Source organism: Pelobates fuscus, chromosome 2 (assembly GCF_036172605.1).
Source record: "Pelobates fuscus isolate aPelFus1 chromosome 2, aPelFus1.pri, whole genome shotgun sequence".
Taxonomy (NCBI): Eukaryota; Metazoa; Chordata; class Amphibia; order Anura; family Pelobatidae; genus Pelobates; species Pelobates fuscus.
Window position 1 is genome coordinate 340,659,452 of NC_086318.1, and position 25,703 is coordinate 340,685,154.

At 36.7% G+C, this 25,703-nt stretch overlaps 1 protein-coding gene across 2 annotated transcripts in view; it reads right to left on the reverse strand.

The window, feature by feature from the left end:
• Positions 1-218: 218 nt before the first annotated feature.
• The window catches only part of FBXL4 (F-box and leucine rich repeat protein 4), a 47,092-nt gene continuing 21,607 nt past the window's right edge, over positions 219-25,703 (reverse strand). For both annotated transcript variants that reach the window (XM_063443586.1, XM_063443587.1), the window contains exons 4-8: positions 23,325-23,569; positions 10,511-10,724; positions 5,216-5,287; positions 4,139-4,451; positions 219-716 (exon numbers count right to left, since the gene is read on the reverse strand). In XM_063443586.1, the coding sequence (XP_063299656.1) occupies positions 553-716; positions 4,139-4,451; positions 5,216-5,287; positions 10,511-10,724; positions 23,325-23,569 (1,008 nt within the window). In that variant the 3' untranslated portion in view covers positions 219-552. The remainder of the gene's footprint in view (positions 717-4,138; positions 4,452-5,215; positions 5,288-10,510; positions 10,725-23,324; positions 23,570-25,703) is intronic.

A 25,703-nucleotide genomic window follows, 5' to 3' on the forward strand; every position in this document is an offset into this window, starting at 1 on the left:
ACAGACAAGAGATCTGTTGTAAAGACAAAAGTCATACGGGAAAATGGATGGGTTTTAATGGGCTAGTGATCCCCCCCAACACATCCAAAATAAATACAGCAATTTATTTTAAACAAATGCCTCTTACAAAGTGAAATAGGAGTTTATGCTAAGTACATTGTACACTGACTACCTGCTATGTTTGAGGCTGAATAACATAATCTCATCGAAGGTCACTATAGGAAAAAAAATATTATTTCCTTTATTTGGAATAATAAACAATTGATATCCAACTAGAAAACGTAAGTACTAAAATAAAGTATTTTCTTCTGAGTGTGCCTGCCACAGTTGGCTCAAAAAAGAAACTTCCGTCCTCCAAGCAAAATAAAATAAAATAAAAGTTTATTTAAAAATTGCACTCAATAGAGGGAATTGTGTCCTCAAGCAGCAAACATTTTGTATTACACTTTTTTTTTATTATTTTTTTTAAACGGCATACAGATTCCAGGACAGCAGATTTATCTCGCAAGAACGTAAAGCCGGAAGAACTGGGTTGTGAGTAACGAGCAGCATTCACTGCGTAAAACTCTTTTTTATGGATACATTTGGAAACCTGGAAGTTAGTTCTTGGACAACCCTGCTATCAATTTGTGAACAGAAAGAAACATCAAGCAAGGAAAGTCCTTTACAAGACTCCAGCAACTTCCGTAAGGCTGCAGCACTTACCATCCTTGTACCTAGAAGAAGAAGAAAAAAATCATAAAATATATATACATATATACACAATATTTAACACTCATTTACACAAACATATATACTTAATTATATGTAAATATACACAGTCTTACTTTAAATAATTTACTCAATACTCTAAAAGGTCCAACAGTTTGTATCTTTTAAATAAACACTAGGGCTAAAATTAAATATAATTACTTTAACCTTATTGTGTTCCTATAAATGGACACTATAGTCACCAGTGCAACTACATGGATTCCTGACCCTTTAGTGTTAACACGACCATCTAGCCATCCTGGGTCCCTCATGCTTCCATAAATATAGTAAAAATCTGTAATACTGTATTCAAGCCAGAAGCTGTAAATCTGCATGCTGTTAGACTCAGGAAAAACAAGCAGTCTGCTGACATGTGATAGTCTGATCCAATCACAGTGCTTCCCCATAGGATTGGCTGAGACTGACAAGGAGGCAGATCAGGGGCAGAGCCAGCATGATTCAAACACAGCCCTGGCCAATCAGCATCTCCTCATAGAGATGAATTGAATCAATTAATCTCTATGAGGAAAGTTCAGTGTCTGCATGCAGTGGGAGGAGATATTGAATCATAGGATGCTCGTGCACAGCAGATCTGAGTGGATGGAGGCATATTATGCCTCCATCAACTCAGAATTCCTTCTGGTTCACTCTGAGTTACTGCAACTGGAGGTGTTCCTAGCTTTCAATGTAACCACTGTATTTTCTCGGAAAATACAGTGTTTACATGAGAAAGGCTGCAGGGAGCTATAGTTCTCACCTGAACAACCTCATTAAGCTGAAGTTGTTCAGGCGACTATAGTGTCCCTTTAATGATTTGGATTAACTGGCTCCATCTTCTAAAATTATCAATACAAAAAAAAATGCTACAAAACTTGACTGTTCAGCTCCTGGAAAGTCTCTCTTAGCAGCCACTTAGCCTCTTCTGAGATCATCAATGTTATCTATGTCCAATCCAATGCATTAGGGAGCTATGGCGCATTCACGGCAATATCTATCAATCCACTTCTCTGAATCAGCACTGTTTTACAGGGTCTATGTAGTGTAGTGGTTTTGGTACTTAGTGTTACTGTTAAGAGACAGTTCAAGTACTCAGGCTGTGACAACGAATAGTCTTTATTTTTTAAATACAAGACAAAATCAAGCAGTCTGATCCATCAGGAATGGATGTCCCCCATGATATAATTATTAATTATCAAAAGACTGACATCTATCCCAACTTCCTTCTGATGTTCACTATCAATCGAACTGAAACAGCACTGAGATGAATGAGTCCCTGTTATATTCAAACATATCTCCCCGTATCTGTGAAATTCATTGGTGATAGTTCCAGACAAACTGTACCAGAATTTAACCAAAATGTTCAATAAATAAATAAGATGCCTCCAAGGTAAGAGTAGGTTATGGTATTGAACAAAGAAAAAGGGAGGAATTTAGGCAGAGTTATGTAGACTAAGGGAGGCTTAAGGCTCTGAGTGCAATTCCCCCAGTCTGTATCAGGGGCATCGGATCAAAAAATAAGTAAGATTCAGTTGTTAGTTTGTGAATAGCCAAAACTAGCAAATATATTATGTAGGCTTATCTTACAGGTTTATAGATACAAATTCAAAGACTACATAGTTAAAATAATGTCGTTTTAACTGTGAATGCCATAATACTGTTAGCTTTGACTGCAAGAAAATACAAATATTATGTTGTTATGTCCCACAAGTACAACGATGCCCCTGTACACAGGTTTTATGGGGTTTTGGAAAGTTGCAGAGTCAAATAAAGAGCTGTCCCATTTCAGTTTTTACACATTGAAATTTGCCAGATTACTGGACTTATGTTGCCTTTGAGACTGTATGGTAGCCCAGGAGTGAGATTTACCCCCATCAAGGCATACCATTTTCAAGAGTAGACAATCCAGGTATTTCATATGGGGTATGTCCAGTTTTGTTTGTAGCTACTTAGTCACAAACCCTGGCCAAAGTTAGTGTTCATATTTGTTTTTTCAATTGTTTACACAAAACTAAAATTTCACTGATTATATCGTTGTATGTTTTCCTGCTCTAGAACACTCATATTGTGTTCATTTGCGTCATTATACCTGGAAATTTGACTAAGTGATTTTCTAGGCTTATATCGCCTTTGAAAGAGTATAGTAATAACATTTCCACCATTATGGCATACCATTTTCAAAAGTAGGCAACACAGAGCATTCCAAATGGCATATTTTGAGTGGTTTGGTCTAGTCGCTTCATCACAAATGCAGGCCCCATTTAGCGGTGTTACTTTTTATTTGTATCCAAGGAACTTTTATTTGTCTTCACACACATGAAATCCATTTTCACAGGCCAAACACTATACCACCCTAACACTGTTAAAGCCCTACTATTGTAAAACCGCATAGCGTTGGGAAGGAGTTAAGATTTTCTACCACTATTTTGTTTATATTACAGTACATGCCCTTTTCTGATTCTGGTATTCATTTATTTTCAATATATAATTCCTCATCAATTCAATAGAAATGCATATATAACATATATTAAAGGGACACTATAGTCGCCTGAACAACTTTAGCTTAATGAAGCAGTTTTGGTGTATAGAACATGCCCCTGCAGCCTCACTGCTCAATCCTCTGCCATTTAGGAGTTAAATCCCTTTGTTTATGAACCCTAGTCACACCTCCCTGCATGTGACTTGCACAGCCTTCCATAAACACTTCCTGTAAAGATAGCCCTATTTAGGCTTTCTTTATTTCAAGTTCTGTTTAATTAAGATTTTCTTATCCCCTGCTATGTTAATGGCTTGCTAGACCCTGCAAGAGCCTCCTGTATGTGATTAAAGTTCAATTTAGAGATTGAGATACAATTATTTAAGGTAAATTACATCTGTTTGAAAGTGAAACCGTTTTTTTTTTTTCATGCAGGCTCTGTCAATCATAGCCAGGGGAGGTGTGGCTAGGGCTGTATAAACAGAAACACAGTGATTTAACTCCTAAATGACAGTGAATTGAGCAGTGAAATTGCAGGGGAATGATCTATACACTAAAACTGCTTTATTTAGTTAAAGTAATTTAGGTGACTATAGTGTTCCTTTAAACAAAGCTAGCTCTTTATTAATATGCACTCTGCTTCTGTTAATAGAGAACAAAAATGTTAATTTAAGCCTCGCACAAATCTCTCTTTTTTTTCTCTCATGAAACTGGTTTAGCGCTGTGACGTTTAATGAGAAAACTAAAATGATTCCGGACTGCCAGTGGTTAACAGAGGCTGAAAACTCCTGCAAATATTTTTTGTACATTGACCATTTTCTTTTAAATCACATAGATCTGTCATAAAAAGCAGAAATTCAAACCATCAAATTATGACATTTTATACATATTATATATATGTTTTATATTCCTTACCTAATATATCTAGATGCTGAAGATTCTGACAATTAGCTGCTAATTCCTCTATGTCAGTGTCACACACAGACCTGTTAGCTGTGAGAAAAAGCTTTTGCAACCTTGGAAGTTTCCGTGCAAGATTTACAAAGCATCCAGTAGCACTCTGTAATGTAGGACACCACCCAAGATCAAGCTCTTCAAGGAGCAGGCAGCCAGAAGCCAATTCAGCTATTCCTCTCTCGGTAATGTTTTTACATCTCCACAGGTCCAAATATCTCAGTTTTTTGCACTTGGCTCCAATGACCCCAGCTACTAGATCATAATCTTCAATCTAGCAGTATAGAAATTATTAATACAAAATAACAATGCATAAATATATTCTTATCTATAAAGCTAGCATGATAGATATTATCACCAAGTAAGAGGTACAGAAGGAAATTGAGGTATTCCATTTACATTAGATGAGTATATCGAAACAAAAACAAACAGAAGATAGAACACTGAAAAAGGACAAAAATGTAACAGCCTGCCCTTATGCTAGTCCTTACTCAGGTGTCTGGGCATATCAGACTGACCGTACCCACAAGGACAGTCCAGATCTAAAAAGCTGGCCTTGGATGATCGTTTAGTTAATCGTAACCGATACCTCTCTAGGAAGAATAAGCAAAGAATCTATGGAAGATATGAGAATACTGAGAATGGTCAAAAGTTAAATAGCTTGCCCTTTGACTAGGCCCTGCTCAGGTCTCAAGCAAAGTTTGCACATGTGCCATTACAGCAAGAACTTAGTCAGTGTAGGTATCTTAATAAAAACCCTGTCATCTCTATGTAGTGAATGGGTCTCATGCAGCATATTAACCGTTTGCTTTCAGGCACCTTATTACAATGCACTGCTGATGCAGGCAAAGGACCACGGGACTATGGGGAGGCGTCATATGCAGCAAAACAGATGGATACATTTACTAGCAGCTATCTGATGGGTATCTGGCGTCCTATGCAAAGCATAGTTGAACTTGTTATAAATACATTAATGATTACTTACTACAAGTGTATATAAATATTCAATTCTGTGTGTTATGTAGACATTGTACTCACCAATACACAGCTGCCAAGGTTAAGGTACTGCAGTTCTGGGCAGAAGTTAAGGATGCTTAACAGTGCTGTTTGCTGCCATTTGAAAAAAGTCCACCAAAGAAATGGGAAAAGGGGATAGAAAAAGGGGTCAATTGGGACATCAAATGCATTGCTTACAGTACAGCCTAAGGTTTCACTTACAAATTCAACTTAATGAGTCCCCAGATAGCCAGTCATTGATTGCTGCATAGTCTAGTCTTGGAAAAAAAAAATCATTAAAAGCCTAAATGTATGTCACTATGGATGATTCCTTTTTCTCCAGAGACACTTCCACCTTTTAGTTTGGCAGGGGTTTTCTAAAAAGGGCATTTGTTAGAGAGAATGGTTAAGTTCAAAGAGATTGGAAAGCCAGGTCAAAAGCAAAGAGACCCAATAGCATCCCAGAAGAGAGGCAATGGATTCCTTGACATCTCCATCCAAAAGACTGATAGAAATGCCAATAAACATAAAGAGAATCAGCAGTGAGCCTCTGACCTTGGTGTCATACAATTCTATGAGCGGACAAGGATGCCCCGGTGTGTCTATCAGTAGCCATAAACTGACAGTAAAATATTGTATTCAGTGGAGTTAGATATGGCTGTCTGCATAAAATGTGCAAAATTAGTAGACTCACTTTTAACAAGCATAATCTATCTGTATTTTGTTGCTACAATAGAGGCAAGCTCCAACATCATTTTGTGCTTATTACTACAGAGTGAAAACCTAGTGAATGTCACAATTATGAGCACTTTTAAATTTTTTCAAATATATAAGAAACATTTCCCAATAAATAAATGTGGATGACAAGACCTTTGATAGCTCGCCACCTGGATGGTGCCAGCATGCAAGAAGTTCGGTCAACCTAAAACTTTTGCATTTTGTGACTTAAAGGGACACTATAGTCACCAAAACAACTTTAACTTAATCAAGCAGTTTTGATGTATAGATCATGCCTCTGAAGTCTAAGTGCTCAATTCACTGCCATTTAGGAGTTAAATCACATTTGTTTCTGTTTATGCAGTCCTGGTCACACCTCCCATGGCTGTGACTCACACAGTCTGTATATACAAAAAATGTTTAATTTTCAATCAGATAGTAACTCGCATTACAATTGTTACCAGGAGCAGGAGTTACGAAATGCTACATTAAACAGAATTTGCAATAAAGGAAGTATAAACATTAGATTACTCTTTATAGGAAGTGTTTAGGAAGGCTGTGTAAGTCACATGCAGGGGGATGTGACTAGATTGCATAAAGAAAGTGATTTAACTCCTAAATGGCAGTGAGACTGCAGGGACATGATCTATACACCAAAACTGAATAATGAAGTTAAAGTTATCTTGCTGAATATAGTGTCCCTTTAAACTTCCCCCTCTGTTCCCCCTCTGTTTATAAAAACTGCAATAATTACATGCTCAAGGTTAAGGGTGATGGGAGTTTGCACCCAGACCACTTCAACGAGCTGAAGTGGTCTGGTGCCTACAGTGTCCCTTTAATGTGTCCAAGGAGGATGTGCAGGTGAAGCATAACAGTATTTTAACAGCAAATAGCCACGTCAATGTACGGGGCTCTTGTCAGGGGACCCAATCTTTCTAATTGAAATTATTTTGTGTCACGACAAGACAATACACATACACACTTCATAAAATATGAAATTATGCACTGTTGAACCTCAGATACTGACCCAGAAACTTGTATGCACACGTCTTAGAACAGGCCATCTAACTTCTAGAAAAGGGGTTGGCACCCAATGGCATGGCACTCAAGCAGCATCTCACATGCAATACCACAAGCAGCCCACACCTAGACACACTACAAAATAGACTATATGTGACATATCATCCACACACACACACACACACAATTCCACTCATAGCCCCCATACACAGGTATCATATACAATAACACAAACTGCTCATGATACTATAAAATATAAAAGCCCACATTCGCACAAAAACAATGTTAACAAACAACTGCAGGAACAATAAATAACACAAGCAGAATATAGAAAACTACACACCTCAATTTTAAAATACAGGACTGGCACACGAAGGAACTTCAATATCCTGTTTTAGCACAGTACTACTAAATGGTTGCCTACCCCTGATTTAGCAGAATGTAAAACGTGGATTATTATCGTATACCGACACATTTAACAAAATACATGAGAAAATATTCTACTAAATGCATGAGAAAATATTCTACTACAAGCTTTAGCAATAATTTGTGATGAAATTACCACATATTTTATAAGACCAAAAATCTTACAATCTTACATAAAAAGCCTGCAGGCTTTTCAATGTAAATGCTGTCTTCTTTCGAGAAAAGGTAGTGTTTACATAGGTGACTCTAGTGGCAGTCACTCTGCTCATGGCCATCTGCTGAACATTCCCCATAGAAATGCACTGATTTAATACATCTCTATGAGGAGATGCTGATTGGTGCAGAGCAGCATTTTGCCACCTGATATGTCACGTCAGAAGTATAGTGTCAATACTTGTTAAAAAAAAAAAAAGTTTTGATTCGTGGTTTTGAGCTTAGAGACTACTATTGCACTAACACACCAGTATATCAAATCTTGAAATACTCGAACTTTAAAACAATGGCACACTCTTATTAAAAGTAATATATCGTACATTCAAAATTGGTACAAAACATTCATTTTATTTGTTTTACTTCATTCCTTTATTTATTTTATAGTATTATATTTAGGTGTTTCAAAAAAGGTCCAATATGTTATTTAATAATATGTTTCTAAGCTGGAGATGGCGAAACTTTCAAAACTGGCTTCACCGCCAGTAAAAAACAAACAAAAAAAAAACAAAACCACACGCGCCAGCAATCAACGGGTTAATAAAACTTTGTAATCAAATAGCTGAGCAAAATCAATACTGTTTGCAACCAGCACACTTCATTGTTTGGCATTTACCAGTTGAGGAACATAATATTGGACAAAGGGAAAGGAGCAAAATCAATGCAATATTCAGGTTCCTTGCTACATTTAAATCATTATTTAACACAGAGGATGTGTATTTGACTTGCTTTGACTAGTACGTAATACAAATGGTCCTTTCACTAAAGCGAATGTGCTTGGCGGTGAGGCGATAACATCTGCCTGGTGCATGCACCAGTAGCCAAGGGCTGTGTCAGCACAAGACATGAGCACTGATGAAGGATCAATGACTGCTAAAGACAACTGCCTACTATTTCATGCCCTCTCTTACATACAATAAGACACAAAAGCCAAGACTTGACAAGCTTTATAAATAACCACTTAATTGCCACTTACAATCATTTTCTAATTTCCAGACCATAAAGGAAGGGGATGCTTAGTTTACTAGACATACTTTCCAGCACTCCAGTATCTAGAGGTCACATGAATAGTCTTTTTTTTTTTTTTTTTTGGTCTTTGTTTTATATTGTTTAAGAAAATCTAAGGTTTTTGTGGAGAAATATATAAAGCTCTCAGTAATCATTGATCATGCCAACAGTAACACCGGTTATCTTGTAAACTTGGAAATACATAGCTCTGATAACAGAGCCATACTGTACATTTTATCTTTCGAAACTAAAAAAGATAAAACTATACAATAACAAAAAGGTTTTGTATTTGAAAACGTCTAATTTGTTGATCACCAATTTAAAGGGAACTCGAACAACAAGAAAAAACAAACCAAAATGTACATGACTTTACTGTACAATTTGCATTAGTTGAGCACAAGCAAAAGCAAGCTGGCCTTAACATAGAATTTGCTATGTGAAGTTTCCACTCATGTTTCAAATCACTTCAATGCAAGCTTTGCCATAGAGTGAATCTGATTTTTATTGCAATGGGTTTATCACTTTTTGTATATTCTATACTGGATGGCGGGTGACATTGAATGGCTCTATTTTCCCGTAATAAATGTTTAGCCATTATGTATCCTCTATACATATTATACATATATTATACATATAAGAACAAATGTACGCCTGCCGCTGTGTTCTGGCATTAATTGTGAAGGGATAAGGTATAATGACACCACAGACAGACAGTGGATGCTAGCTGTCAGTTGCTAAGAGACTATCCTGATTGGCAAGTGTGCAATGACAGGATCCGTCACTAATACATAGGCAGCTTGAGTAAGAGTCAGTACTGCTGCCTTTTTAAACATATAGTTGTGCCCAAAGTGTAGTATATCCCAGCTAGTATTTACATAAATATTATGAATGTGCTACAATGAACCTCTGACTTAAGAGCTTTCATTCAGTGTGTCTTTGCTAAGACATTTACAGCCAATCCATCTGCCAGCAGAGACAATAGTATTGTGCACTTTAGTAAAATAATGTTTACACTACCCACAATGCATATTAAGACTGAGCTAATTGGGTGCTTCAAATGGGCTTATTCACTCAACAAAAATAACTGACAAGAAAATTACATATATTATACAAAAACAGGTTATTGTCCATATCAGCTATTTTTTCATTATACATATATTTATATTTTTATAGAAACATAGAATGTGACCGCAGATAAGAACCATTCGGGCCATCTAGACTGCCCAATTTTCTAAATACTTTCATTAGTCCCTGGCCTTATCTTATCTTATAAGGCCAGGGACTAATAAAAATATTTAGAAAATTGGGCAGACTAGATGGCCCGAATGGTTCTTATCTGCCGTCACATTCTATGTTTCTATGTTTCAAAGGAGTTGTGGTGGGGAAAAAAGTATGGATGGAAACCCATTCCACTTGAAGTCAGTGGATAGTTAATACATTGCTAAACACAAATACACACACCAGTCAAGCCATAAGACTTGCTTTTCCCACAGATATCTCACTTTAACAGTGCTCTCACTACTGCAAGGGATTCTGGGTAGGTGTATGCAAATGAGCTCAAAGAACCAAATTTTTGCCGCATTTCCACTTTATACATGGATCCTTGGAGTAAGTGTCTGCTGTATACAACATCTTTGAAACACAACTCAGGAAGAGGAGCAAAGCCAGTGAACCACTCATGGACAGCTATATATATATATATATATGTACATGGTCCATACTCTGAAATCAACTTGTCAAATGTCTGCAACTGAATCTCTTCTTTAGTAAACACAGTCCAAGAGTATTAAATATAAATAATAAGGCATTTAAAAATAAAACTAATGGAAAAATTACTCTACCTTTGGTCTAAATACTGCTTTATAAGTTTAAAAAAAGAACACACATGGCTTAAATACATGTTCTGTTTGATTAGAACATGTTCTGTGATTAAAACAAAATCAAAGTTATCCTTACCTCTATTTTTGTGCGATAGAGAACAAGGCGCTTTAATCCACAGAGTTTAGAAATATGGCTAAAAGCCTGAGGTGGCAGCTTATCACAAGAGGAGAGATTTAATTCCTGAAGGTTTGGACACATCTCAGCAATGACTTCCAGGCATGCTTCATTTAAGAAGTGGCCACAGGCCAAATCCAAGCGCACTAGTTCAGAGCCACACACTTTTAAAAGCCTGAAAATAAACAGTAGATGGATAATTTGGGTCTCCAATCACATCCTCAATGAAAACAACAAACATATCCAGAATAATAAAAATAACTTTGTAGTAGTCAAAAGAATCAACTAAACTGCAATGCAATGGAGGCTCTTCATTAACTTGACAATTACGTAGAACATTTACACCTACTTACATTTTAATTTATGTAATGCTCAGCCTGCAGTATGGAATGAAAAATCTGTTATCTAAACATATCATAATATGAAATGTCCCTCATCTCACAACAAAGGTCATATGATGCAGATAAATGTAATAGTTTTTATTAGGTTCATAGTAAACTATTATAGATTAGAGTAACACACTAACAACCATAATCACTGCAGAGGGTATGGTAACATTAGTGCCCTGGCGCTATCCCACAGGAAGATGTTAAACTGTTCGAGGGTATAAGCCGTAAATTGACAATGAGCTCTGCCAACGTCATCGGCTGAGAGTGCATCGGTGCTGCTTTGCTCAGAAGAGTCATCGACTTCTTCCGTTGGAGAAGACTGGATATAGCAGTGGGGCTGGCAGGACATATGCAAGATGTCAAACAATGCTAAAACGGCTTGCAGGTAAACAAGTCGGAACTAATAGCACCATAACCACTACAGCGTGCTAGAACACTTGGAGAATCACTTTAAGGGGATACTCAAGGCTCGGATTGACTCCTCTCTTTAATGGATTACTGTTAGAGAATTAGCCTTTTGAAGAAGAAGAAATAAACATGTCTTTGAAAGTGTCAAAAAAGCTCTCAGTTAAACATGAAGTAATCATCACTTTTTATAGGAAGAATGTGCATATCCAAGCAGTAGTTCATGAGAACTGTAGTTTGCCTGCCAGCTTACTCCTTAAAGGATCACTATAGTGCCAGGAAAACAAACTCATTTTCCTGGCACTATAGTGTTAATAGGTCCCCCCTACCCTCATGGCCCCCCTCCCACTGGGCTCTAGGGGGAGGAAGGGGTCAAAGGCTTACCTCGGCGCTGGGGACTCTCCTCCCTCTTCTGACAAATGCGCATGCGCGGCAGGAGCCGCGCACATTCTATCAGTCCATAGGAAAGCATTTCTCAATGCTTTCCTATGGACGCAAGCGTCTTCTCGCTGTGAAAATCACAGTGAGAAGGGCGGAAGCGCCTCTAGCAGCTGTCAATGTTCATAAAAAAAATAATACTATTTGTGTAAATAAAGTAACAGAAGCTTTGAGTAGCCAGTGTCATTCATGTTTTTAATAACTGAAGGCAATGTACTATTAAGCTTCTTACAGAAAACATAAATTAAACTATTTTCACAATGTTTTTGGGGCCACATGCATGCTATGAGAGTGAATATGGAATCTTGGTATAGTACAAATATACATGGTGGCCCAAAATAGGTATTTAGTTGAATCAATTTTGTATGACCGGTTTTCTTTGATTGAACTGTGGATAGTAACATTTACCTAAACTTGTTGCGTGACGTGGTAGGTGTTTCGCAGAAATGCTCTTGCAACAAGATGGGCCACCACCTCATTATACTTTTGCAGTAAGGGACTACCTTAACAACACCATCCCACAGCATTGGATCGAACTACATGGCAGCATTGAACGGCTGCCACGTTTACCCAACTTAATAATGTTTTTTTTTTGTTTTTTTTTTAAGGGTCTAAAAGAGAATATGTTTTTTCAGAGGAATCGCCAAAGACAATGGATGAATGAAAAGAGTTTAACACTGAAGCATTTATGAACATTGATGCGGTTTGGAATTTGTGTTCTACTGTGTGTCACAGTGTACTGTAGAGGTTCAAGGAATGTTGCAACGTTGATGGAAGACATGTCGAGCACTTATGAGATTAAATAGTGTCAAATATAAATGTAATAAACAATGTAATAAAATGCAAATAAACTATACGTATGAGATGACATGCACACGTACTTACTGTAGATAAATATGAAAATAATCAAACCAAGAGAAACAAGATATAAAGCCTATTTCTACTACGATTTTGATATAATGCTTGCAGCCATTGAATTCTGTTCAAACAGGGACACAATTTATAAATCTAATACAGTATGGGGTTCTTTCACATTAGCCATATCAGAGAATAGGGCTTGACCAGTGAACCTAAGTAAGCGTCAAACCATTCAGAAATGATTTGCCATCTAAGTGATTATGACTAATTATACACAGAGTATGGTCATGTTTTTACCAACATTACAGAAAAAGCCAATTATTTAATGAATTAACTTGAATTAGAAAAACATGAATTAGAAAAACAACTAGTATAGAGTTAATACTGAAGTAGTGGAATGAAAGGAAAAGTGAATGATTTAGAAGTAGTCTATTCAGCAATATACTAAAAAGAAATTACACAAAAACCTGTAAATGAAAACACTGTAAATCTGTCAAGGAATTCATTAGCGAAAGTGTAAAATATACCTTCTACTGCTCATAATTAATATGCTCGCAAAGTTATCACGCTCCTTAGACTTTCAAGTGTTCTAGATAAACCAGCCAGTCTCACCTTAGTGTACTTCCTAAATGCACTAAATGTTCACATCACTCTTTGCAGTACTGTGTCTGAAAACAGCAACATCGCAGCTGATAGGTGACATGGATTTACACAGTGCAAATCTCGAACATGAAGCTGCTTAAATTATCTAAATCATAAAGTCGAACAGAGAGGATTACTTCCCTACGGAAGTTTAAATTCTGTTCAATTTAAAGAATTTCAAATAGGCAGAGAGAGGTTTTGCTTGTGGTCATAGAAATATTTTTTTGTGTGCAAAATGTGTCTGATAAATGGCCAAATCATTAAACAACCCCATGTAATCTAGAGAATTATGTTTCCAATACACGCAAAACAAGAATGTATTTAAAAAATAATCCTATTATCTTTAAATGTTATTTTATGTTTCTGCCATCCCTTCGGGAAAACATAAAGCTAAATAACTGCTCAGTTGAAAAGAACAGTTATTTTGCTGAAATGTTTTATATAACTTTTCCATGCACCATTTGTGTGCAATAACCACTGGGCTAAATTTCTGAATTTAGCTGCAAAGCCATTTATTTGCAACGTTAGGGGTCCATTTAATTGTTAATTGTAACAGACACTGAAACAAAATTTGGTATATGTAGTGAAGCATGTCTCTATGTGGAAATTGTTAGAATTGTGTCCACAAAGAGGAACAATATTCTTACTTGACAAGTAGCAATTAGCAATCAGATTTTTTTATTGAAGCAACAAGACCTATATGAGCTTGCAGCATAAACCGCTCTAAGATGCCTTTTTCCCTAGCCTTTCTTCAGAACTAGAATCTTCCGGCCCCAATATTTATTTTGTACTTTGCGTTTGCTATTTTTTTAGTTACATATGATCTTCCCCAAATTATGTCAGAAATGGGGCGTGGCTGGGCTGGACTGGACCTCAAGCTGGATGGTAGCACAGTTGAGTTGCTCCGCAACTGCGGGCTCAAAAAGCATGTATTTCCAGGATTTACTTGAAAAGAATTAGCCCATATATACCTGATTGACGATGACACAGCACAGGGCGAAGAAGACTGTGGAAAGCAAGAAGAACTTCTTTATGGTCCAGGAGGTACAAATCAAACAGCCTATGCTGCTGGCCCAAGATGGTGAGGAAGAAAACAGAGAGGGTAATACCGAGAAGTATTTTAACTGTAAACTACAGCATACTTATATTCACAAAAGGACTCTACAAAACTAAGTACAATGCCCTGTCTGGATCAGAAGAGCTTTCACTAACCACTAAAAAGCAGGGTTAGTTGGTTAAAGGGAAAATAGTAATGGGAAGGTGTTGGTTAAATAGGCAATTGCAAGAAAGGGTGAGAAGAAAACAATGTGATATAAGGCGTTACAAAAATAGTCAAAAGCAGTAATCACAAAAATATATGAAGAAATCTATTACACAGGTCTTAATGGAAAAAATGTCTAACAAAACTGGCAATTCTGACTGGGTCATTGGCCCAAGCCTGAAGAAGACTCTGAGGTAGAGGTAAGTTTCATTCGTGTTCCTTTTTTGGTAAAATTAAGAGTTAGGCCCCACCAATATTCAATTCCAGTTTCCTAGAGAATTTTTGTGAGCTAAGGTAGAGAGGCTTAGATCCCGGACGAAATAAATTTGTTGATCACCAAGGTTTTGTGGCAATTTCTGCTTAACTGCGTGTTATAATGACAATTTTATCAGAAAAAAAATGAACATGTATAACATACATTGGTACATAATTTGTAAAAAAAAAAAAAAAAAAAAAAAAAAGGGAGATCTAGACATCCTGCACACTGCGTCAATAGCCAGTGCCTTGTCCTGTTTGATTGTTAATTAGAACCAAACGAAATTAGGTAATTCACCTACATCAATAGATTCAAAGATATGAACTACTACATCTTTTGCCTAGACAGTTTATATGCAGAGCTGGGCGGTGGTTTTTGGGATTCCGGTGGTTTTTGCAGCTTGATGACAGTGGTGAAGATTTTATTACAAATTTCCAGGATATGCTCTTCCAATAAGTAGATTGGATTTCCTCCTTAACAGGCTTGAGAATGTTGGCCAGAAGGTCAAAGACATCACCCCTTTTTGGCCTGTTAGCCTTACCTTCTTCATGGTTTCTTATCCATCATCACCATATTCTACAAGTCAGAGTCATAGTCTGCAGAGGCTGACTGAGACTCTAGTGCCGTCGTCATTTTGAGACTTCATGGTCGTAATTGTCATGGGAAACCTCAGCATAGCCAGTCATATTCTTTAAGTTATCTCCCCCCACCTTCCCCTCGTGGTAACAGGTAAGTGCCAACTCTCTTAACCTGGACTCTATGGCTAACTATAGAGTCCAGACAGGGAGCTCTGTGGAATTTGCAGTGAACCTGGAAAATTATGTTCTTAGTCAAAAAGGTTTGTGTTTTTGAAAGGTGTATGATAAATTTAGAACCATCAAGATTTCATTGAGAAAACAATAATTGACACATTGTGAACATAATTTTTTTATTAGAAATAACATTTAAAAAAATGCTTTCCAGGTAGTTATTTTAATATTTAAGCAAAGTAGCCACAAATAAAATCATATTTCTACAACAGTCCTCTCCTCAACCAAAAAACAAATGAATGGCATACGTGACAGTACTTCAAAGAAACATCAGTAAAACTGATGTTCAAACAGAAGAACAAAATGGACAATAAGTACAAGTGTGAAATAAGGTTCTGCATTAGTTTTATAATGTTTTAAATAATGATTGGTTCTCTGATAGCACTGGAATAGTATTGCAATGTAATTTACTTTCTGCTAATTGACAATCTGAAATATTGTTTATTAATCATTTTAACATCCACCGTTCAGCAACAAGGACTAAAAATGGAAGAAATATTGAAGCTCTGTCAATGTCAAAACTATCTGCTCAGCTATGATTACAGTTGGGTATATATTCATGCCAACTGAGATATAACCTACCAACAAATAACATCAATAAATTAAATTACCTTCAGTCTTGCCTCTGGATATTTACATGCCCGGAGCGGTCTCCTGTTTCTCCATATTACAATGCTTGCTTTTCATAAAAAAATAGCATGTAAAACTACTTTGCTAGAGGATATCAAGGTTTGAAAATGGTAACCGTTTTCCAAAAAAATTCTATTAAATCATAATCCCCATTAGAAAATGCTTTAAAGACTGATGTGATTTCTAATTATTATGTCATTGCCCCTGGCAGTGTACAGGAGCATCACCAAGGTTACATGCTTGGAATGATATAGCAATCCCAAACTTACTTGTGTAAATTTCGGAAATGCACAAGACAAGATATCCTGCAATAGTAATCAAACAGCTGAATATTTTTAAAGTAGCCTTAGGGGCTTCAGTGGATTGCAAAGCTGGCATTTTCTTGAAATGTCTTAAAATGTTTGTAAATACATTCTCGCGACTGCAATCCCCCAAAAGTTTGAATTTAAGGTTACTATATTTAGAGGCACATATTGAAGAGATAAAAATGAAAATCCAACGCACTCCCTTATCTACTACACAGCAACTTTGGTGCTGACAGATTTTGTTAGTTTTTTAACCCCTTCAGGACCGGCCTGTTTTTGCGATGTTTGTACGTTAAGGACCAGAGCAGTTTTAACACTTTTGTGGTGTTTGTGTTTAGCTGTAATTTTCCGCTCTCTCATTTACGGTTCCCATACAAGTTATATATTGTTTTTTTCACGACAAGAAGGGCTTTCTTTACATACCAGTATTTATATTATGTCATATATTGTATTTAAAAAAAATAATGAAATATGGTGAAAAATAAAAAAAAAAACATGTTTTTGGACTTTTACTTGAAAAATCTTTTACTTATCTACAAAAGCTAATGAAAAAAACTGCTAAATAGATTCAAAATTTTGTCCCGAGTTTAAAAACACCCAGTGTTTACATGCTTTATTTTGCAAGTTATAGGCCTATAAATACAAGTAGGAAATTGCTGTTTCAATATATATATATTTTAAATGTATCAATAGTGACATTGTTACACCGTTATCTGTCATAAATCCCCGAAACACACCTAACATGTACATATTTTTTAAAGTAGACAACCCAGGGTATTTAAAATGGGGTATGTCCAGTCTTTTTTAGTAGCCACCTAGTCACAAACACTGGCCAAAGTTAGCATTTATATTTGTTTGTGTGTTAAAAATGCAAAAAACGCTAACTTTGGCCGGTGTTTGTGACTAAGTGGCTACTAAAAAAGGCTGAACATACCCCATTTGCAATACCTTGGGTTGTCTTCTTTTGTAAATGGTATGCCATCATGGGGCTAATTCTCATTCCTTGGCTACCATACGCTGTCAAAGGCAACCTAACCAATCTGACAAATTTCAATAAAAAAAAATCAAGCCTTATATTTGACCCTGTAACTTTCACAAACACTATAAAACCTCTACATGTGGGGTACTGTTATACTCAGGAGACTTCGCTGAACACAAATATTAGTGTATCAGAACAGTAAAATATATCACAGCAATAATATCCTCAGTGAAAGAGCTGTTTGTGTGTGAAAAATGCAAAAAACTTCACTTTCACTGACAATATCATCGCTGTGATATGTTTTACTGTTTTGAAACACTAATATTTGTGTTCAGCGAAGTCTCCCGAGTAAAACAGTACCCCCATGTACAGGATTTAGGGTGTCATAGAAAGTTACAGGGTTAAGCACAGTGCTAGCAAATTAAATTATCTGGACTTTTGGCCTGGGTTGGCAGGCAGGTCCCTCAAATTGCAATCATTAAAATTACTTAATTAGGTAAAAATATTACATAAATATGCACGTAGAATTTTAATATATATACATATTTATATATTTGACGTCTACGTGTATATTTATGAAATTATTAATGTAATTTTGTATGTGGACATATGTATATTTCGTATTATTTTTATTTATTTATTTATACATAGATATATATATCATTACATTCTAAGTGTATTTTGATATAAATATATATATATATATATATATATCAATATCAATATCAAAATACTGTTAGAATAAAATTGAATATATATATATAATTTTTTTTTAATTATTAAAAATTATTTTTATTTTTTGTTATTTATTTTTATTAACATATTATTTGTATTTTATAATAATATATATATACCATATATATAGTTATTATATATATTGTATATATTCGTGTGTAATTTAAATATAAGTGTATTTTTATATTAATATACGTATATATAAATATAAAAATACACTTAGTGTGACATTATATATATGATACATATACATATATTATATATAGATATAATACATGTATATATATCATATATATATACACATATTATAATTTTTTTTACACTGATTTTTTTGTTTTACACTTTATTTAATGATTTTTTACTTGCAGGGAGACTGCCTGTCAGCACAGACAGTCCCCCTGCAGGCAGATACACAGACCCCTATTGCGGTCATGTGATCGAGTGATCACATGGCCGTGGGGTCCTGATCTGCCGAGGGGGGACTGCCCGGGCAGACAGGCAGTCCCCCTGGACCGGGAGGAGAGCTGATCGCCGCCGTGGGACCGACGGCGATCAGGTAAGTAGCCCAAAACCGTTATGACGGTTCAGGACCGTCAGCGGTCCAAACGCACGTTTTACCGCTGACGGTCCTGAACCGTCAGCGGTCCTGAAGGGGTTAAAAACACCTAATCTAGGCAAAAAATAATGGGGGTTTGGTTACATTATATGATCATACATTGCACAATGTCAATGTACCCCATCTTTGGCCAAATGTCTGCTAAATTACCTACTTGCTTTGGGAAATCCTTCCATCTCGAGTTCTCTGCAGTACAAGGGTAAATAGGGCCCTGGGAAGAGGCACCTGTGACAGGGAGGGGCGCAAAACCAAGGAGCTGGCTAGACTCCTAAAAAAAATATATATGAAAACAAGGGGCTGGCTGCACTCACCTAAACATGCATAAATAGGGTGCTGCTGGGAGCTAATCAGTACAATAAAAATGAAAATCCAGCGCACTTCCTTATCTACTAAACAGCAACTTTGGTGCTGACAGATTTTGTTAGTCTGTCGGCACCAAAGTTGCTGTTTAGTAGATAAGGAACTGTGCTGGATTTTCATTTGTTTAGTAGATAAGGAAGTGCACTGGATTTTCATTTGTTTAGTAGATAAGGAAGTGCACTGGATTTTCATTTGTTTAGTAGATAAGGAAGTGTGCTGATTTTCATTTGTTTAGTAGATGAGGAAGTGTGCTGGATTTTCATTTTTATTGTACTTATTGATTCCCAGCAGCACCCTATTTATGCATGTTTAGGTGAGTGCAGCCATAGAAACATAAAATGTGACAGCAGATAAGAACCATTTGGCCCATCTAGTCTGTCCAATTTTTTAAATATTTTTATTAGTCCCTGGCCTTATCTTATAGTTAGGATAGCCTTATGCCTATCCCACGCAGAGTAAACTCCTTTATTGTGTTAACCTCTTACCACTTCAGCTGGAAGGCTAGTCCATGCATCCACTACCCTCTCAGTAAAGTAATACTTCCTGGTATTATTTTTAAACCTTTGTCCCTCTAATTTAAGACCATGTCCTCTTGTTGTGGTAGTTTTTCTTCTTTTAAATATGGTCTCCTCCTTTACTGTGTTGATTCCCTTAATGTATTTAAATGTTTTTATCATATCCCCCCTGTCTCGTCTTTCCTCCAAACTATACATGTTAAGTTCCTTTAAGCTTTCCTGGTAAGTTTTATCCTACAATCCATGAACCAGTTTAGTAGCCCTTCTCTGAACTCTCTCTAATGTATCAATATCCTTCTGGAGATATAGTCTCCAGTACTGCGTACAATGCTCCAAGTGAGGTCTCACCAGTGTTCTGTACAATGGCATGAGCACTTCCCTCTTTCTACTGCTAATACCTCTCCCTATACAACCAAGCATTCTGCTAGCATTTCCTGCTGCTCTATTACATTGTCTGCCTACCTTTAAGTCATCAGAAATACTTACCCCTAAATCCCTTTCCTCAGATGTTGAGGTTAGGACTCTACAAATATTCTGTACTCTGCCCTTGGGTTTTCACATCCAAGATGCATTATCTTGCACTTATCCACATTAAATGTCAGTTGCCACAACTCTGACCAATTTTCTAGTTTACCTAAATCATTTGCCATTTAGCGTATCCCTCCTGGAACATCAACCCTGTTACATATCTTAGTATCATCAGCAAAAAGACATACCTCACCATCAAAACCTTATGCAATATCACTAATAAAAATATTAAAGAGAATGTGTCCAAGTACAGATCCCTGAGGTACCCCACTGGTGACAAGCCCATGCTTTCGAATATACTCCATTGACTACAACCCTCTGTTGCCTGTCACTCAGCCACTGCCTTACCCATTCAACAATATTGGAATCCAAACTTAAAGATTGCAGTTTATTGATAAGCCTTCTATGTGCAACAGCGTCAAAAGCCTTACTGAAATCTATGTAAGCAATGTCTACTGCACCACCCTGATCTATTATTTTAGTTACCCAATCAAAAAAATCAATAAGATTAGTTTGGCATGATCTCCCTGAAGTAAACCCATGTTGTCTCTGATCTTGAAATCCATGTGTTTTTAGATGTTCAACAATCCTATCCTTTAACATGGTTTCCATTACTTTCCCCACTACTGAAGTAAGGCTTACTGGCCTATAGTTGCCCGACTCCTCCCTACTACCTTTCTTGTGAATGGGCACAACATTTGCTAACTTCCAATCTTCTGGGACTACTCCTGTTAACAATGATTGGTTAAATAAATCTGTTAATGGTTTTGCTAGTTGTTAAGCTCTTTCAACAACTTTGGGTGTATTTCATCAGGTCCCATTGACTTATTTGTCTTTACTTTTGACAGTTGAAATAGAACCTCTTTCTCTGTAAACTCACATGTAACAAATTACTCATTTGTTCTTTTTCCTAACTGAGGTCCCTTTCCTTCATTTTCATCTGTAAACACTGAACAAAAATATTAATTGAGGCAGTCAGCTATACCTTTATCCTCTTCTACATACCTTCCCTCTTTTATTTTTAATCCAACTAATTCTAGTTTTACTTTCCTTTTCTCATTTATGTATCGAAAAAATGTTTTGGCCCCTTTTTTTACTGACTGTGCTATTTTCTCTTCTGTGTGTGATTTGGAAGCTCTTATAACTTGCTTAGCCTCTTTCTGCCTAATGTTATAGATCATTCTGTCTTCCTCACTCTGTTTATTCTTATAATTACTAAATGCTAATGTTTTGGTTTTTACTATTTTGGCCACATCTGCTGAGTACCACAGTGGTTTCTTGAATTTTTTGCTTTTACTGACAAGCCTAATGCAATTTTCTGTTGCATTCAGCAGTGCAACTTTTAAATAATCCCATTTCTCTTGGACTCCATTTAAATTGCTCCAGTCTGATAATGACTCCTTTGCACATATTCTAGTTTTAGAAAAGTCTGTTTTAGTCTGTGCTCCTCACACAAGCAACTATTTTGGTTTTTCAGTTCACATCAGGAAGATTAAAGTCACCCATGATGATAACTTCCCCCTTAATTGTCATTTTAGCCATTTCCTCAACTAGTAGATTATCTAACTCTTCTTTGTCCTGGGGGCCTATAAATTACACCTACACGAGTTACTGTGTGATTACCAAATTCTAACGTAACCCAAAAGGACTCTATGTTCACCTTACTAACTTTTATTGGGCTAGATTTTATGCTATCCTTCACATACAGGGTCACCCTCCCCCTTTCTTGCCTTCCCTGTCTTTTCTATATAAAAAGAGTACCCTGGTATTGCCAGACCCTTGTTTTCATATATTGAAGAGATGGTTGTCTTTTCACAAAATTGGCACGTGGCCTGTTGGATAATGTATTGAGTTGTGAGGGCAGATGAGGGAAATAATCACCCCTAAATCCCTTTCCTCAGATGTTGAGGTTAGGACTCTATTAAATGTTCTGTACTCTGCCCTTGGGTTAACGGGGGTACTCTGCCCTCTTGGTTAATGGGGGTAAGAGTCCTAAAGTGTTTTTTTTTTTGCTTTTCTTTGTTAAATTATTTGTGCTTTTATTTGCTCACTGGCTTCTTATGCAACAATCACCATATGGTTATTATGAATGTGCATTCTTTTAATGGTAGATGGGTCATAGCACAACAGCATAGGATTCTTAGGATAGGATTAACCCCTTAAGGACCAAGGGGTACTAAAATGGAAATTTATCAAAGTAATCTGAAAAGTAGCTTATTTGTAGTTTGAAATCTGCATGCATTAAAGAGTTCTAAAATAATCTAAAAGTGACATCTTTTGTTGTGTTAATTTCCACCACTTGCAATTGTCCTGTGATTATTCCTGTTTGAATCTACTCGGTTTGCTTCCTATGGTATATTTGTCCCGGAAACCATCTTCTGTGAGGGGATTTTGTTAAAGGAATACTCAGAGCACCATAACCCCTTTGAGTATTCCTTTAACAATTAGTATTAGTTGTGTTGCTAGGAGTGCCATGGTACCCCACCCAAAGTACGCAAACTCATTAAGAATGGCTTGACAACGGTTTTAAGATCCAGTCTGGTGAGTGCCGCAGGCCCTGGTTCAGGAAGCTCATACCACTAAGCCTCGGCTGGGCACGGTCATGGTCACTGGTTGAAAGCACTCGGTAGATGCTCTGATACGCCTGTTAATATGCGGAGCACAGCGAGGCTTAGCTTAGTGGAGATAATGGAAGCTTCCATAGCCACGGACACTTTACCAGACACACTTATAACATATTGCCATAATGCTTGCAATTGGATTTGAAGTAGATTTTACCATACTAACACATATGTACTAAGTACACAGAGAAGACTTTAAAGGGTTACTCCAACCATTATGATCACTAAGGCCCACTAATTGTAACTTGGGCTGGCTAATGACACCCAATGACGCTGGCTGGGGCAATATTACATTTATGGCAGGAAAGGGATTAAACCCTATATGTGCTAAGTTTGTTGAAATTAAAAAATAAATACAATGAAATTGTATCTCTGCGCAATTGAGCATAACTGTCTCAATGTAAATATCAATTTAAAATACAATTTACCTGCTGAATCCTGAGGTAGAGATAAAACCCCTATTACCGGTCCAAGATAAATTCAGCCACTGGACAAGGGTGCATCGTGGCAGCAAGTACTCCAGTGATGTATCATTCAGACTGGCCCAATAAGGCTGTAAACTAAGATGAATATATTGCAGAGGATCACAGCAATGCTGATACAGGAGTTTGCAGGTCTGTGCGAGTCGGCACAGATCTGGAAGTGCTAGGTGGCTTATGATTAACTGAATTAGCTGAAAAAAAAAAAAAAAAGATATAACATTTTTAAAGTGCTTTTTAACCGCAAATACAGGAAACAAATCTTGGAAAAATAAAACACAATATTATAATTAGCACTAATATAGCAACAACATTTCCCAGCTTTGCAATTTTACAATGGGAGATAAGCAGTAATTAACAGAAGAACAAAGGCAAAGAGGACCTTTGCAAAGGAAGCTTACAATAAACAAGGTGCTAGCATCCACCCCACCCAGACCATTCACTACTTAAAGGGCACCTGTCATGCCCAAACAACATATGCTCATTAGTTTGAGCATGAGATGTTATCTACACACTGTGCTGGTAGTTTTGCTAGCAAATGTATAGATTAGAATACAAGTCTAATTTAGCAGATATGTTTTTGTGAGGTTTGAAAAATAAAATTAAAAGTAGAAATACATACTTCTATCCCATTTTGGCTCCCTGACCATAATAACCCTAAATGTTGCTTTTTTCTGCCATTGACAATAGTGAGTGGAAGAAGAGACGCGGAACATTCTTTCTGTTCCCCTAGTTTGCATTGTGTGCCCTGTCTGTGCCTAAATGAACTGGAATGTGACTTGCAAAATCTGTAGCATGCATTTTAAAAATAAAACGCAGTATCACATGGAAAAAAGGTTAACTCAAGTTACAGGTGGTTTTGAATGTTTTATTGTGTAATTGCCAGACTAACAAAAAAATGCCCGGTCTGGAAAGAAGCAAACAATGGTGAAAAAAAAGCGAAAATGGATTTGATAATGGCCAAATTCTGACCCAGGTTTCTCAACATTGCTGCTTCACTCTGGGGAAACTGACAAAAAATATACATAAACAGAATGTATCTAAACATTTAAAAAAAATGTCAGTGCTCATTTAAATGTATTTACATTTAATAGCAATGTGACCATGTTCCAGTAAGAACCATGCTTAAATAAAGGAGTAGCTTTCTTCAAACAAACATTTTCTTTCCAAATGAGTAAAAACAAACAGAAGAATTGTGCCACTTCCTATTTTAGGGAAGCTCAGGGCAAGTTCTTGTTACGCGAGTACTTTGGATATAAATAGTATTGGTTGTATGCATTTTTAATAGCAGTGAACCTGAGCATATGTGACTCTGTGCTGCTATCTGAATGCAATTGGGAAAACTTAAGTGGTGGTTAAATTAAATAAGCAAAAACAAAACAACAAAATCACACAGGAAACAAAAATGTACTCGAACATTTCCTTTGCAAATATGCTGTATTAGTATGATAAATAATTCTAAGAGCTTATCTATACACACAGGAACTGTCACTTCTCCGATGCCTGAACCTTCCTCTAGTGACATCAATCCCTATCTTGCCCTTTGGTTAGGCCCCACTCAGGCATCAAACAAATTTTTTGCTCACGTGTGCCATTACAGAGAGAACCTGTACCATTTGCAGATCAGACCGATCCCACTCATAATGGCAGCAAAGATCCAAAATCCTAGCAAGTTCCCTCTGTACAAGAGATACAGCAACCTTTTTCAGGGAAGCTGTTTTATATTCTGCTTTAGTTATTGGTTTATTAGTTTGGGTTTCGAGTTAGGACTTGCTTATATCATGACATGGCGGCAAGCTTTCCATCTCACTGCATTAAATATAACTAAATCCTCACTTTTTACTACCAGTGTCAGGTCTTATTGCTAGCTTTTTTGATTGTGTTCATGTTCCTTTTGTGGGTGTGTATGCTGCACAGGTCCACAGACACATATGGGATACAAGCCTTGAGCGAGTGGTTGTTCTGGGCTAGGCCCTTGCACTTAAGTCTGCATTCTTGGCTCCTGTAATCCAAGCGGGTCCCTAACGAGCCTATCCATGAAGCACATAGTATTACAATTTTGTAACAAAGTATAAAAAGGTGCCATTTTACATACAAAGAATTGGTAGGGACTAAAGAGTGGTAGAGGGAGACATTCTGAAGTCCTGAACAGGAAACAAATAATGAAGGAAATGTGTTTTAGGGGGCCAACTAATTTTTATCGCCTGTCAAAATCTATGCTTCTAAGCATACTTACTCCTCTTTCTAATTGTATGGTTAACACAGGGTGCATTCTTTTACCATGGCAGAATTGTAAAACGTGTTCTTTTTGTGTTACTTAATGTCTGG